Source organism: Narcine bancroftii, chromosome 7 (genome assembly GCF_036971445.1).
Source record: "Narcine bancroftii isolate sNarBan1 chromosome 7, sNarBan1.hap1, whole genome shotgun sequence".
NCBI classification, from domain to species: Eukaryota; Metazoa; Chordata; class Chondrichthyes; order Torpediniformes; family Narcinidae; genus Narcine; species Narcine bancroftii.
This window is the reverse complement of record NC_091475.1, coordinates 69524580-69539363: the sequence shown is the minus strand read 5'-3', so window position 1 is coordinate 69539363 and position 14784 is coordinate 69524580. Positions and strand designations below refer to the sequence as shown.

At 39.9% G+C, this 14784-nt stretch overlaps 1 protein-coding gene across 5 annotated transcripts in view; it reads right to left on the bottom strand.

The window, feature by feature from the left end:
* scel (sciellin) overlaps positions 1 to 14784 on the bottom strand; it is a 159268-nt gene that overhangs the window by 60473 nt on the left and 84011 nt on the right. For 4 of the 5 annotated variants that reach the window (XM_069890310.1, XM_069890311.1, XM_069890313.1 and 1 more), the window contains 4 exons: positions 6552 to 6584; positions 3997 to 4032; positions 2920 to 2967; positions 2530 to 2589 (listed from right to left, as the gene is read on the bottom strand). In XM_069890310.1, coding sequence (XP_069746411.1) covers positions 2530 to 2589; positions 2920 to 2967; positions 3997 to 4032; positions 6552 to 6584 — 177 coding nt within the window. The remainder of the gene's footprint in view (positions 1 to 2529; positions 2590 to 2919; positions 2968 to 3996; positions 4033 to 6551; positions 6585 to 14784) is intronic. The other variant, XM_069890312.1, reaches the window with a different exon arrangement.

Below are 14784 nucleotides of genomic sequence, written 5' to 3'. Positions count from 1 at the left end.
TGACTCCATGTATCCTCTAACAAGAGAAAGTATATCATTTACCTTGCCTTTCCCTTCATCTATTTCGCTGTATTCTTCCTCTTCTTCTTCCTCTGGGTTGGCCATCTGTTGTTTCTTTGTTGCCCTTTCCTTCTCTTCTTTCTTGTTTTCATTGTTTTCTGTGGTCTCTTCTTGCTGCAGGTGTTCTGCAGCTGTCGTTGCCGGCTGTGGAGATCGACTCCCCAGCTGGTCCCCCCTCCCGTCGGTGTGTTTTTTTTCATGCGCGGTTGCGCACTTTTACTCGGCTCTGCGAGCCATTGTTGTAGTTCTATTTCTACCAACCTGAGGAAGCGGGCTTCTCTCTCCACAGCGGGCCTCTTCGGACAGGTAAGGCCTTCTCTTTCTTCCTCCGTTGTCTTCTCTTCCTCTCTTCTTACCGTTGATTTTGATTTTTCTTTTTTGTCACCATCTTCTTTCCACCTTTATACTCACTTTTCTTTAACTTTTATTTCTGTGCCTTTGTATTTTCTCTTGTTTTTCCCGACTTTTCTGGAGAGGGCTGGAGTTCACCGTCCGGCCACTACTCCATCACGTGACTCCTCTCTACCAAAATTATTATTGACGCAAAATCAACTAATCCCTTTCACAATAGATAACCTTTCCTTTAGAGAATGGGAGAGAAAAGGGATTAAAAGAATAGAAAATTTTTTGGGGGGAAATAATTTATTATCATTTGAACAAATGAAGTACAAATATGGAATAACTAACAGTATGTTTGCATACCACTAACTGAAAACCTACTTGAAGGACAAATTGGGAAGCAGACTGAGATTACCAGAAGGAAGCAGCTTTGAATATGTGATTACAGACACAATGATAATTAAAAGATTTATAACAAACATGTACATCAAGCTGCAAGAGAGAGAAAATGATGAAATAAGCTATAAACCCAAACAAAAGTGGGAACAAGATCTAAACATAAAGATAAAAAATTAAATATGGGAAAAGCTATGCTCCGGAACTATAAGAAATACAATAAACACGAAGTTACGCATGATACAATATAATTGGTTATACAGGCTATATACCACGACCCAAAAGTTAAATAAATGGGACCCAACAGTATCAGATAGATGTTTTCACTGTAAGAAGGAAACAGGAACAACAATACATGCAATTTGAGCATGTGAGAAAGTGTAAAAGTTTTGGGAAGATCTAAATCAGGTATTAAATAAAATCACAAAAAGCAACATACCAAAAAATCCAGAGATCTTTCTTCTAAGTAATATAAGAAGTAAAGGATTAGGCCTCAAACTGGATGAAACGCAAAAAAGATTTATTATGATAGCCTTAGCTATAGCAAAAAAATGTATAATGTCAACTTGGAAATCAGAAGAGAGCCTGAGAGTACAGCAATGGTACATGGAAATGAATAAATGTATTCCATTGGAAAAAAATAACATATAATTAAAAATATAAAGTCACATTACTTGAACAAATTTGGGAACTGTACATGGAACACAACCGAGAGGGCCTACTGCAGACCTCCACCCCCTAAATGATAGAATGAGAAGAAGATGAAATGTGCAAAAGTAGATGACACAATTTTCTTGTTTATTTTCATGGTGTGATGACATTGTTTAATGGGTTTATTGTATTGTATATGTTGAATGTTTAATGGGTTTGGAGGGGAGTGGGAAGGAGGCAGGGAAGGGAGAGGGGGAAAAAGGGGGAAAAAAATGTCACTGTGTATATTCAAGAGGGAAATGTTTGTGTGTATTTTGATTAATATGGTTCATAGTGTGAAAAATTTTTTTTAAATTTAAAAAAAGAAAATCTTAAACGAAATTATGAAAAACGTTTATCCATTTTATCAACGATTAAAGCTCCACAAAGCTGCATCTACAAAGTTTTGTTTATTGGATTAATAAGATAGTAACTTGGAATATCATCCACCTGTTTCCTTGAAGATGACACGCTTTAAAATTAGGATACATTAGAACCTGAAAATCGTCATCTATAACATGGGAGGACCTGGCTCAAGATCACTCACAGTGGAGGGATGCCATCAGAAAGGGTGTGGACTCTGCCGAGAACAAACTCAAAGAGTCAACAGAGGAAAGGCACAGGAAGCCCCATAGCAGAGCTTCTGCCTCTGCTGACCCTCCAGGCTTCACCTGCCAAGTATGTGGCAAGCAGAGCCTGTCAAGGATCAGCCTGTAGAGCCCCTCCAGGATGTACATATCAAACCCCACAAACTGACTGAAAGAAACGATCATCATCCTACGGAATGGACAGCCAGAAAAAAAAGAGGACACGGTCTCATTATCAAAATTGCCTGTTTCTATGCTCTATGATTCATTGACTCAAATTGTCCATCTTCCATGAGAGTAAAACATTCCATCTTGTTAAATTGGAAAGGTGAGATAGAAAATAGTTGCTCAATCTGGGAAATAATTAAAAGTGGTCTATTGTTTAATAGATTAAAAATATCAATATATTTTACACCATGTCAAATGAGAATCAAAATATTCAGAGGCTAACACTCACTTTAAGAATGTTTTATCCTGTGTTGTTACTCGACCATCAGGGGAGGGCCTGCTCTGTAGACTAAAAAATGACAGAAAAATAAACATATTCAGTTTTTAGATTGCACCCTGATTTCCATTAACTTTCTGAATCCGAGGCCTTGAATGTAATCTTAACGCGAGAAATATGCGAGAACACATGAAAGATATTTAACAGTGTGCCATATTTGCTGGTTCAAGGAGATAACACATTTAATAGAACATAAGCCATATACAAATTCATATTAATTCATGGCATTAAAGCTATTGTAAGTGTGGAGATAGAATTTATTGTGTCACAGTTATGCTCAATAAACTATATTCATCAATGGCTAAGTGAAAGTTGGTGTGTAATCATATAATTTGACCTTACCTCTTTCTGGTTGGGCTTTCAATTTTTGATTCAGATGTAATTATTGTCCTGCAAAGAAATTAAATTAGTGTAGGTGCAATAGGAAAGTTAAAATAATTCAATATTCAGATCATGCATGGCAAAGGTCAAACCAGGAAAATAATTGTTAGGGAAAGGAATAATTAAATTATGACAGGAGTAAAACATGAGAGTTTGCAGACTGTGTGATTGAAGTAAAAACACAATGCTGGAGAAAGTCAGCCCCAACAGTGTACAGCTGTGAGGTTTTTAATTAAGAAATTATTTTTCATCTAAAATAAAAATCATCCCGTGCTGCCTGTAAGAAATTGGTATGTTTTTCCCGTGTTTGCGTTGGGTTTTCCCCGGATGTTCTGGTTTTCTCCCTTCGTTCAAAACATATGGGGGTTGTAGGTCAATTGGGTGTGATTGGGCGACACAGTCTCATGGGGCCAAAATGGCCTGTATGTCAAAATCAAAAAATCTAAATTTAAACTCAAAATGCATGTCCTAAAATAAATTGTTCTAAAACACTCCTCGCACAAAGCTGTTGACTTTGGATAATTATCTCTGATGTCAATTAGGTTGTTGACAAGTGAGAACATAAAAGGGGCGTGGATGAAAAATAAGATCATTGGAATAAAGTTATAGATCGCCTGAAAAGTCCAACAGGTTTGAACGACTGAATGACCTTCTGTCCTTATATTCCTGCAGAGGTCTATAGTGGTATGGGAGAAAAGATTTAGGTGCTATTTTAATGAACAAGATGACAAGAATCCTTTGACAAAAATCTGGAAGCTTGCTGATATTATAAAGTTCAAGGGGTCTAAATAAGTAGAGAAAAGGGATTGAATAATTAATTATGTCAATCAGTAACAGCTGCAGTTTAATGCAGAACATTAAGTGGCCATACATGGAGTTAAACATAATTTTGTAACTTCAGATAACTGTTGTGACTCTTCAATGAGTGCTGCTACTGAGTTGAAGCACTTTATTTGAATTAAGCTGTAATGACCAATAACATTACAGTTCCGTATTCTTAGTTTCTTATATGTAATGAGATTTAAAACAAATACTTACATCTTTGGTAAATCATCTTTTTTGATTTCAGTTGTCCTATAGTTGACACAAAAAGAAACAAGCTTTCATATAACGCTTTGAATGAGAAAGAGAAATTTAAATAATCTTATGGTAGCAAAAACTCCAAAGGGAACTTGATTTCAGAAGCAAAGTTCAACATCTTACATTGCAATGTTTAGTCCGTAGGGTGGACTTTTAGATATTATTAGATACAATACATGGTTTGTTTAAATCATATCAGATTATTTTTACCCAAAGTACATAATTCTCTGTTATTCAATGATATTTAATAGGTTGGAAATTATGCCGACAATGAAAAATCTGAGGGCTTTATGTCATTCTCAAAATGGGAGTCATATTTTGAGTATTTTATTTATATTAGAAATTCTTACATTTGATAAACACCAATTAACAATTTATTTGGCAAGGGATTAGAAATGTATAAAAATGCTTCCAGTAAGATTAGATATCACATCTAAAAATTAGAAATTATCTCAGTGGTGATGAGAGCAAAATATAATCCATTATTTCCACTGATGAAATACAGAAGAAAGCTGTTGAAAAAGTGCAGCCTCTAAAATTAAAAATCACTAAAACATATTAGCGTGGAGAACAGTACCCCCTAGTGGAAAAATAAACCTTGAATTACATTTAACAGAATTATTCTTCACTACGTGAACAACTTTTAATAAGGATTGAAATTCCGCTATTAAATATTATTTTCAAATATAGAAAAGTAAATCGAAGCAATGTAGACACAAGAGACATCAGCAATTTATTTTATCTAACCATGTCAAAAAAAAACATAAGGAATTGGAGCTTGAGAAATCTATGTAGACTTTTGGGCCTACTCATGCATTCAATAAGATCATTGTTGATCTTACACATAACTTATTTTTTGACTAACCACTTGCTTCCTGTAATATTTAAAAATATGTCAATCTATAAGGATCTTGAAATGAGATGTCCAAAATTTTGCAGACATCTCAGTGAAGCTGAAGGACTGTGCAGATCAATTGACAGAGGTTTACACAGACATCTTCAACATGTCACTGCAGCAGTCCATCTATCCCACAGGTTTTAAGATGGCCATCATCATTCTGGTTCCCAATAGGGAAACAATAAAAGGCTCCTGTGGCACTGCCCCCTCACTATTATGAAATGCTTCAAGCATTTGGTGATGAAACTCATAAAGGCACACCTCCCAGAGATGCTGGACCCATTTCAATTTTTCTATAGAAGAAACATACAATTCTATAGCCTTGTCCCTTTATTCCACTCTAACCAAATTAGAGAACAATGCCTTATAAACCAGGCTGCAACGGGATCCTTGACTTTTTCATCGGAAGCCCAAAGTCAGTACAAATTGGAAGCAACATCTCCTCCTCACTGATTTTCAACACAGGCGCACTCCAAGGTTGCATGGTTAGCTCTCTGGTCAACTCATTATACACCATGACTGTGTGGTCAGGCACAATTCCCATGCTATCTACAAGTTTGCCGATGACATCATGGTTGTTGACGTATCACAAACGGCAAGGAGAAAGCGTATAGGAGGGAGGTAGATCAGCTCATTGAGTGGTGTCACAATAACAACCTTGCACTCAATGTCAGCAAAACCAAGGAGACGATTGTGGACTTCAGGAGGGAGTTAGGGGAACATAACCCAGTCCTCATCGATGGCTCAGTAGTCAAGAGGGTCAAGAACTTCAAATTCCTCGGTGTCAACGACTCTGAGGATCTGTTCTGGAGCCTCCACGTTGATGCAATTATGAAAAAAGCCCACAGAGGTTATACTTTGCGAGGTGTCTGAGGAGATTCAGCATGTCACCAAAGACTCTCATAAACTTCTACTGATGTACCGTGAAGAACATTGTGGCTGGTTGCATCCCTGCCTGGTACAGAGGGGCCAACTCTCAGGACAAGAATAAACTCCAGAGAGTCATTAACTCACCCTGCAACATCACAGGCACCAGACCTCACTCTATCGAGAAAATCCACATGAGGTGGTGTCTTAAAAAAGTAGCCTCTATCCTCAAAGATCCCAACACTCAGGCCACACCCTCTTCATTCTGCTACCATCGGGAAAAAGGTACAGGAGCCTAATGACGAGCATTCAGCAACACAAGGACAGCTTCTTCTCCACTACCATCAGATTCCTGAATGATCAATGAAACAAAGACACTGCCTCACTTTTCATGCACTATTATTTAAATTTTTTTATGTTATTGTTGTAAAATGTTTCATAATATGAATGTTTACACTGAAGCTGCTGCAATCCCCGAATTTCATGACTTGTTCATTACAATAAATCCTGATTCTGCTGTTCATTGATTTAAGCCCTTATTCTATGAAACCCAGTTAATAACTCTTCAATTGACAAACTCAATCTGATGAACTTTTCCTGTAATCCTTCCATATTCTTATGATACTTCATCTTTGATGGAAGACTAAATTACTCAAAATAAAATGTAACCAACTTGCAGTTGATGTGTTTTCACAACAGTAAAAATTCATTTCATTTCCACAAACTCAATGATTTAAAACTGCTTTACCTCGAAGTTTTACTGGTAATTTCAAGTGATGTCCTATGATAAAAAAGAAAAATATGATTCAATTTATTGTGTCTTTAAATTATTTTTTTAATTACCATATTTTTGTTCATATAATGTAGACATGCATATAATGCACAGAAAATCATAAACTATATAAAATATTTTTGTATAGCGTGCACACGCATATACCACATGGGTGTAGTATTCTACATGGTGGGGAGCTGGCTGATGGAGGACCTCAGTTTTCTTCAGGCTAACTTCGAGGACAAACATTTTGGCAGTTTCCGCAAAGCAGGACGTCAAGCGCTGAAGAGCTGGCTCTGAATGGGCAACTAAAGCGGCATCATCTGCAAAGAGTAGTTTGCGGACAAGTTTCTCTTGTGTCTTGGTGTGAGCTTGCAGGCGCCTCAGATTGAAGAGACTGCCATCCGTGCGGTACCGGATGTAAACAGCGTCTTCATTGTTGGGGTCTTTCATGCCTTGGTTCAGCATCATGCTGAAGAAGATTGAAAAGAGGGTTGGTGCGAGAACACAGCCTTGCTTCACGCCATTGTTAATGGAGAAGGGTTCAGAGAGCTCATTGCTGTATCTGACCCGACCTTGTTGGTTTTCGTGCAGTTGGATAATCATGTTATCCACATCTCCATCGGGCACACAAAACTCAAAACGGTCAACCAGTTTACCTATCTCGGCTGCACCATTTCATCAGATGCAAGTATCGACAATGAGATAGACAACAGACTCGCCAAGGCAAATAGTGCCTTTGGAAGACTACACAAAAGAGTCTGGAAAAACAACCAACTGAAAAACCTCACAAAGATAAGCGTATACAGAGCCGTTGTCATACCCACACTCCTGTTCGGCTCCGAATCATGGGTCCTCTACCGGCATCACCTACGGCTCCTAGAACGCTTCCACCAGCGTTGTCTCCGCTCCATCCTCAACATCCATTGGAGCGCTTTCATCCCTAACGTCGAAGTACTCAAGATGGCAGAGGTCGACAGCATCGAGTCCACGCTGCTGAAGATCCAGCTGCGCTGGATGGGTCACGTCTCCAGAATGGAGGACCATCACCTTCCCAAGATCGTGTTATATGGCGAGCTCTCCACTGGCCACCGTGACAAGAGGTGCACCAAAGAAAAGGTACAAGGACTGCCTAAAGAAATCTCTTGGTGCCTGCCACATTGACCACCGCCAGTGGGCTGATATCGCCTCAAACCGTGCATCTTGGCGCCTCACAGTTTGGCGGGCAGCAACCTCCTTTGAAGAAGACCGCAGAGCCCACCTCACTGACAAAAGGCAAAGGAGGAAAAACCCAACACCCAACCCCAACCAACCAATTTTCCCCTGCAACCGCTGCAACCGTGTCTGCCTGTCCCGCATCGGACTTGTCAGCCACAAACGAGCCTGCAGCTGACGTGGACTTTTACCCCCTCCATAAATCTTCGTCCGCGAAGCCAAGCCAAAGAAAGAGTATTCTACATTCCAACTCACTAGAGCAATTTGCATCTACTAGGGACAATGCACATTCCATTCCCAAGATCTGCCACAGATAATCTCCTGCAAATTACAACTGATTCAACTTCCCCCCAGAGGTGTCAATCACCCATTATATGGATGATATCCTCTGGAAACTCATTAGCAAGCTTTGGAGAGGAATCAATTAAATAGATCAAAACAGGCTTCAGAGTTAAGCAGGATTTTAATTCTTTCATGATTTAAAAACCCTTTCTTTAAAAGAAACCATATCTTGTTAAAAAAAATAGTGTGCAATTGAGAGAGTTATGGTTTGATTTGATGCAACAAGGATAATTTAACTGATGCTAAAGAGCAGAATCATCTTAGTGTCATCTCAGATCAGATGCACTCGATATGTTAATCTCCTCCCTAGCCTTCAGGTCAAAATTTTGAATTTTGCCATTTTGTATGTACCCAATCCACGCTGCTGAAGATCCAACTGTGCTGGGTAGGTCACGTCTCCAGAATGGAGGACCATCGCCTTCCCAAGATCCTGTTATATGATGAGCTCTCCACTGGCCACCGAGACAGAGGTGCACCAAAGAAGAGGTACAAGGACTGCCTAAAGAAATCACTTGGTGCCTGCCACATTGACCACCACCAGTGGGCTGATAGCACCTCAAACCATGCATCTTGGCGCCTCACAGTTCGGCGGGCAGCAACCTCCTTTGAAGAAGACCACAGAGCCCACCTCACTGACAAAAGACAAAGGAGGAAAAACCCAACACCCAACCCCAACCAACCAATTTTCCATTGCAACCGCTGCAACCGTGTCTGCCTGTCCCGCATCGAACTTGTCAGCCACAAACGAGCCTGCAGCTGACGTGGACATTACCCCTCCATAAATCTTCGTCCGCGAAGCCAAGCCAAAGAGAAGAGAGAATTCCCATGCCTGCTTTAAATTGTGTGTGTTATTTCATTGCCACGATTATGTTCCCACACTCATATAAATTGGCGGTGCAACTTTCCCACACCTTTCCCACAGTTTTTTTTCAACAAGTGACAAAAAAGATATAAATGAAAATATTTATGTCATTAATTTTATATCTCAATAGAGTCCATTTATCATCAGGAATATGCAAAATGAGTATCTGTATAAATCCATCGCCCAGCTCTTGGTGCACTGCCTCTGAGCGAGATACTTCATAAATGCTCTTTTTTCCATTAGTCTCTCTTGTATATTCTAGATATTCATCACTCTCTAATGAAATAGGTCCCCCTTTCTTCCTCCTTCCCCTAAATATGTGCCCTCTTTTTTATCTGCCTCTGAACTGGAGATGTTTCCTGCAGTCTCCCTTAAGTTTACATCCCCTTTCAAGAATCAAGATTCTTTTATTGTCTTGTAATAGTACAGAACATGTAATATTACACAGAATTGTCTTCTGGCTACCATAAAGTGGACAAAGAGTTACCATTAGTGTGGCCTGGTGCCCCTTACAATATGAGAGAAAGAAAAGTAGAAGCCCTTCAGAGTCACAGTGGATTTGCCTCCAGTGCTCCCGCAGCCTCTGCAGCCATACAGACTCCCATTCAATCCAATGGCAACCAGAGCCCAAGATCCAAACCTCCACCATGATCAGGAAGTCTTCAGCGCTTGAGGCCCGTCGGGAGCCCACGTTGCCCTCAGCGTCCTCTCAAATCCCGGCTCTGATATCTGGTTTCCATGACCCAGTCAGCAGCAGCCTGAAGCCCTTGTAGGACCCCCACAGCAAGTTACCCACACCCTATTAGGGACCCCCAGTTGCAGATTCCCTCGCTGCCATGGAGACCATTCCTCTAGGGTTTTCTCCACAGATTCTCCTGAACAGAGCCTGCTGCACCCTCCCCCATGCCTAGAAAGAAGGACACAGCTTCTCTGCTCTGTTCACATAACTAAAATGCTCCATCCTGGCAATGTCCAATAGATTCTCAAGTTCAGATACAACCCCGAGATTCTTTTTCCTGCAGGAGAGTCAGAATTACCACTTATTGGTCGTGCAAAAAACTGTACTCAAGAAGATACACATAGTGTACATGTAAACAAATAAAGAAATGTAAACAAACTGATTGTTCAAAACAGAGAGAAAAATATCAATAAAGCATGAACGGTGGACCAGATGGCGTAGCCAGCCATCAGGACTGGGGTTCTCCTCGTGTCTGTGTTGGTTTTCCCGGGGGGGGGGGGGGGGGGTCCTGGTTTCATCCCACCATTCAAAACCTACCGGGGGTGTAGGTTAATTAGATGTAATTGGGCAGAACAGACTCTTGGGCTGAAAGGGCCTGTTACCATGCTGTATGTCTAAATATAATTTTTTTTAAATTGAAGAAAAATAAAATAAAATTTAAAAATTTAAAATTTTAAGTCCTTTAATGACCTCCTCATTGAATTTGTTGTGGACAAGTATGATGGTCCTGAACCTGGTGGTGAGAATCTTGTGTGTGTTCTTTCATTGCCACGATTATGTTCCCACCTACACCTCTTTCCTGTTGGCAGCAACGAGAACAGAGTGTGTGAACCTTGATGATCACTACTGCTCTCCAACTGCATCATTCCCTGTTGATGTTCTTGATGGCGCAGACAGTTTTGCCTGTGATGTCCTGGGTTGTGTCCACTACCTTTTGCAGGGCTTTACACTCAGGGGTATTGGTGTCCCTAGAGCAGACCACACATCTGTAGAAATTTGTCAGGGTTTCTGGTTTCATATCAAACCTATGTAAACTCCTGAGGAAGTGCTGGGTCCAGGTAAGATCCTCTGAGATAGTGACTCCCAAGAACTTAAATTTGCTCCCCCTCTCCAACTCTGATACCCCAATGAGGAAATCCAGGATCCAATTATACTGAGGGCCAGAGCTTGGAGTTTGCTCATTCATTTTAAGGGGATGATGGCATAGAATTCTGAACCATAGTCATGATAATTCTCCTCTACATTCTCTCCAATTCCTTCAAAATTATCCCTGTAGTGCTATTTAAGGCATGGCCATGTGATCATCATTGATATAAAATCATGATATACAAATCACTTATGAATGTTTGTGATAACATTTGTTATCAGTGTGAGGTGGAATTCAACATTGTGGAATGGAAAGACAGTGTAGCGTGAATAAAAGCTCTCATGACTGGAAGGAGAACATACGCTTTTATGAGCTTATAACTGAGGGTAGGGGCCTTCAGAAGGGCTCTGGGTTTAGGCGGGAAACCAGGATTATATATGGGTAGATGGAGGCAGAGCCAGCCATCAGTACAACACACCACCAGTGAATCTCAGTTCACGGCATACTGTCATTTCAAATTCTACTTAGAAATGCTACTTTGCTTTATTTATTACTATTTCTGTACCTGAAATGGAGGATTATGATCAAACGTCAGGTTCATGTTAGTGCATTTGTTTCAGACTCAGTCTCCAGTTGGTACTGAAGGTTCTGCATCAATGACAGATTCTGATTTTCTGGCCGGTTAGAAAAGAAGTCCCTGCTTTTTGCACAGGTGGATGTAAAAAGCTCCATGATACACTTTGATTTTGAAAAATAACAGAGTTTCACTGATCTCCCTGTTGCTTGAGAGCACTGCATATTATGAATTGAATGTTGAGTTTGCCTGTGAATCATCATTGACTTCACTTCAATAATTTAGAAATTGGGAAGGGCTTACGGACTTCATGCAAGATATTCATGTTTCTCACATCTGAGCTGCGCAAAGCAGAGAGCTATGCAAAGTGTCTGCAAGGAGGAAGCAAGCTGTTGTGTCAGAACTGGCCAAACATAAAACATCAAGACAATTATTATCAATGTAAATGCATCTTTTTTAAATTTATTGGCCCCGTTGTGCATGGTATTTTGAGATAAAAGTGTTGTGGAGCCATTGGGTCATAGTCAAAGCATAGACACAGGGTGTTCAGCCCGCCATGTCTATGGTGACCTTCAAGTGGTACGAGATTGTCATTTTTACAAAACTTAAATGATATGACATAATCACTGTGGGCCATTCCTATTTGCAGGAGAAATTTGCTCTATGCAGAATTTCCATCTAACCTGACTTGAATTTGTAAGACTGTTGACATCAGTGCTCCCACTAACTCTGTGGACATGGTTACAGAGAGGATTAGTTTTGATGGGCTGAAAGGAATGTTCTTTGAGCACGCAAATATTTTCCACAATGTTAAAAATAAGATCACAAAGCAAATTCCAAAGACCAAGTTTAGAAGGCATCTTGATTTGAAAGCTACCCTCATTAATTTAGGATTATCCATATTTCTAATTTGGCAATTGGGAATGTTTTGGCTCGACTTAATGGAAGAAGGTAGATGAGAAATGATAGTCCAGAACCATTCAACCCTTTAATGGTGGTGACTAGCACAAATAAGACTAACAAGGGGACATTATTTTGAGAACGGGGTGATGAATGCATGGAATGGATTTCCAGATCGAGGGAAACTAGTTAACCATGAATGGGATACTGCAGAATGAAAATTTTAGGAGCACTCTGATGGATGTATTAAGAGGCCAGCTGACCCCAGAACTCTTTATCTGATCTAATTCATCAGTTATCTGGCCTCATTGAAAATTACATGGGGTGTTTAATACTTCCACGGAGCTATGAATCAGAGACTTTGGTAGAGCTCATTGAATTAAGTTCATGGCAGTGCTAATTTTCCAATCTTTTAACTCGATGATCGCAAATTGAGGAAAGACTGCAATGGCAAAATTCCGTCCCAAATATGAAGCCTTTCTACTTCAAACATTCGAGGATCGAGGATCCATTTGGATCTGAGTACTAAGATTCAGCAGCGTTAAATGCAGTACTTTATTTCAGCTTGTTCTTGAAATATGAAGTAAATGCAGTAGCATAAATGTCAGATTCTTAATTTTCTTTTCAGATTAATTTTGAAATTTGGAAAGGGTATTGGTTTAACTGATTCCTTTCAAACCTTTACATTTCTCAATTACAATACCAAGTGTTTTGTGGAAGAGGTTGTGCCAACCTTAATGGAATAAATTTTCAGGTGGCTGACTATGGGAATAGGTCCCGAAGGATAAGGCTTATCTTCCTAAAATTACTAAACTGTAAAAAATAAGTAATTGTTTCTGAAGCTTTTCATCTGCAATTGAAGGAGGTATCATACGTGAAGTGTGTGCATCCTATGAATAAACAGAATAAAGGCAACAAGGTATCTTGTCATTAGATGAGTGCTAGTTGTCCTGCAGTCTATCTAGTGAAAGGTCACTGATTATTCAGTAGATGAACAATAGGTGGACATTCTCCTCTCAGGGGTGCTGGAACATAGAGTTAAGTGAAAAAAAACTGTAGGATTTTGGAAATAAAGCAACACATTTGATGATTAGGCTTCCCTCAAGGGAGATCTTGCCTGACAAATATGCTGGAATTCTTTGAGGAAGGAACAAGCAGGACAGACGAAGGAGAGTCAGGTGGAAGTTTACTTGGATTTTCAGAAGGTCTCTGACAAGGTGCCGTACATTTCAAGAGGTCTAGGAAGTAAAAGCAATGCAATGGCTTTATCAGGCATTGGTCAACCATATTTGAGTATTGCACACAGTTTGGGGCCTATATCGAAGAAAGGGTATGCTGGTGTTGGAGAGGGTCCACGGAAGGTCATTTGGAAACCAAGTAAGGTGTTGTTTCCCTGATGTGTTTAGAACAATCAAACCCATTTGTGAGAGAAATAAAATAATTAATCTGAAAGCAATAAAGATAAAACAATTACCATCTTTCTTTCTTTTTTGAAATGGCACTGGCTTGAATACTTCATTCAGCCTCCAAAATTCATAGTAGCACAAATAAGATTTCCTACTGTAGTTAAGGACTCACCTTATGGTGTGAGTCTCGTCTGTCATCCTGGCATGAGCTTGCAAAGGGATTTGAATTGTTAGGATTCCCGCAGTCAACACTCCATGAACCAGAAATTACCTAAAGTCTGGCCATGAGATAACGTGCACTGTCCTTTTTTCTATCTCCCCTATGTTTTGTTAACTATTTTGGCTTTTGATTAAGCAATGTCTTGATATTAAAATTCTCATCCTTGCTTTCAAATTCTTCCACAGTCTTTTCATTTTGTAGCTTTGTTATTGCCTCCAACCTCAGACCCCTCCAAGGTCCACATACATCTCTCTCATCCCTGATATCAATCACATCCTCGTTAGTGGCTATGCCACTTTCTTTCTTAAACCTCCCTTGCACCCTGCCTCAAAAAGACCTGTCAAATGCCATAGAATCAGAGAGACAGCACAGGAACATGGCCTTTAAACCTTCAACACTATGTGACCATCCCCCGCTCTTCCACATGACATAGGCATACTCTCAAATTACAATGGGACCAGACTCCATCCCTTCATACTACAGCAGAACCAGCCCCCCCCCCCCCACCACCCCTTCCACACTACAATGTGACCAGCCCCTGAGCCTTCACTCCACAATTTCATGTTTACAGGACTGACAACTTGCCTGTGGGAGAGACACAACAGCCCACAAACCAGTCACTGGGAAAGACAAGGGGATTTAACATATTGTTAGGTCAGTGCTCATTTCTGGCACATTCTTGCAATACACTCACATAAACACAAGAACACCCTCAATTCTTTAACTATTTACAGGCACTGGAATATGTGTTTTCATTGGATTAGAATATTAATGACAAAAAAAAATTCCAAATATGATGAATGCTTGTTTTTGCAAAAGAATTCCAATTATAAAATGTTCTTGATTTGAACAATAATTGTTCCT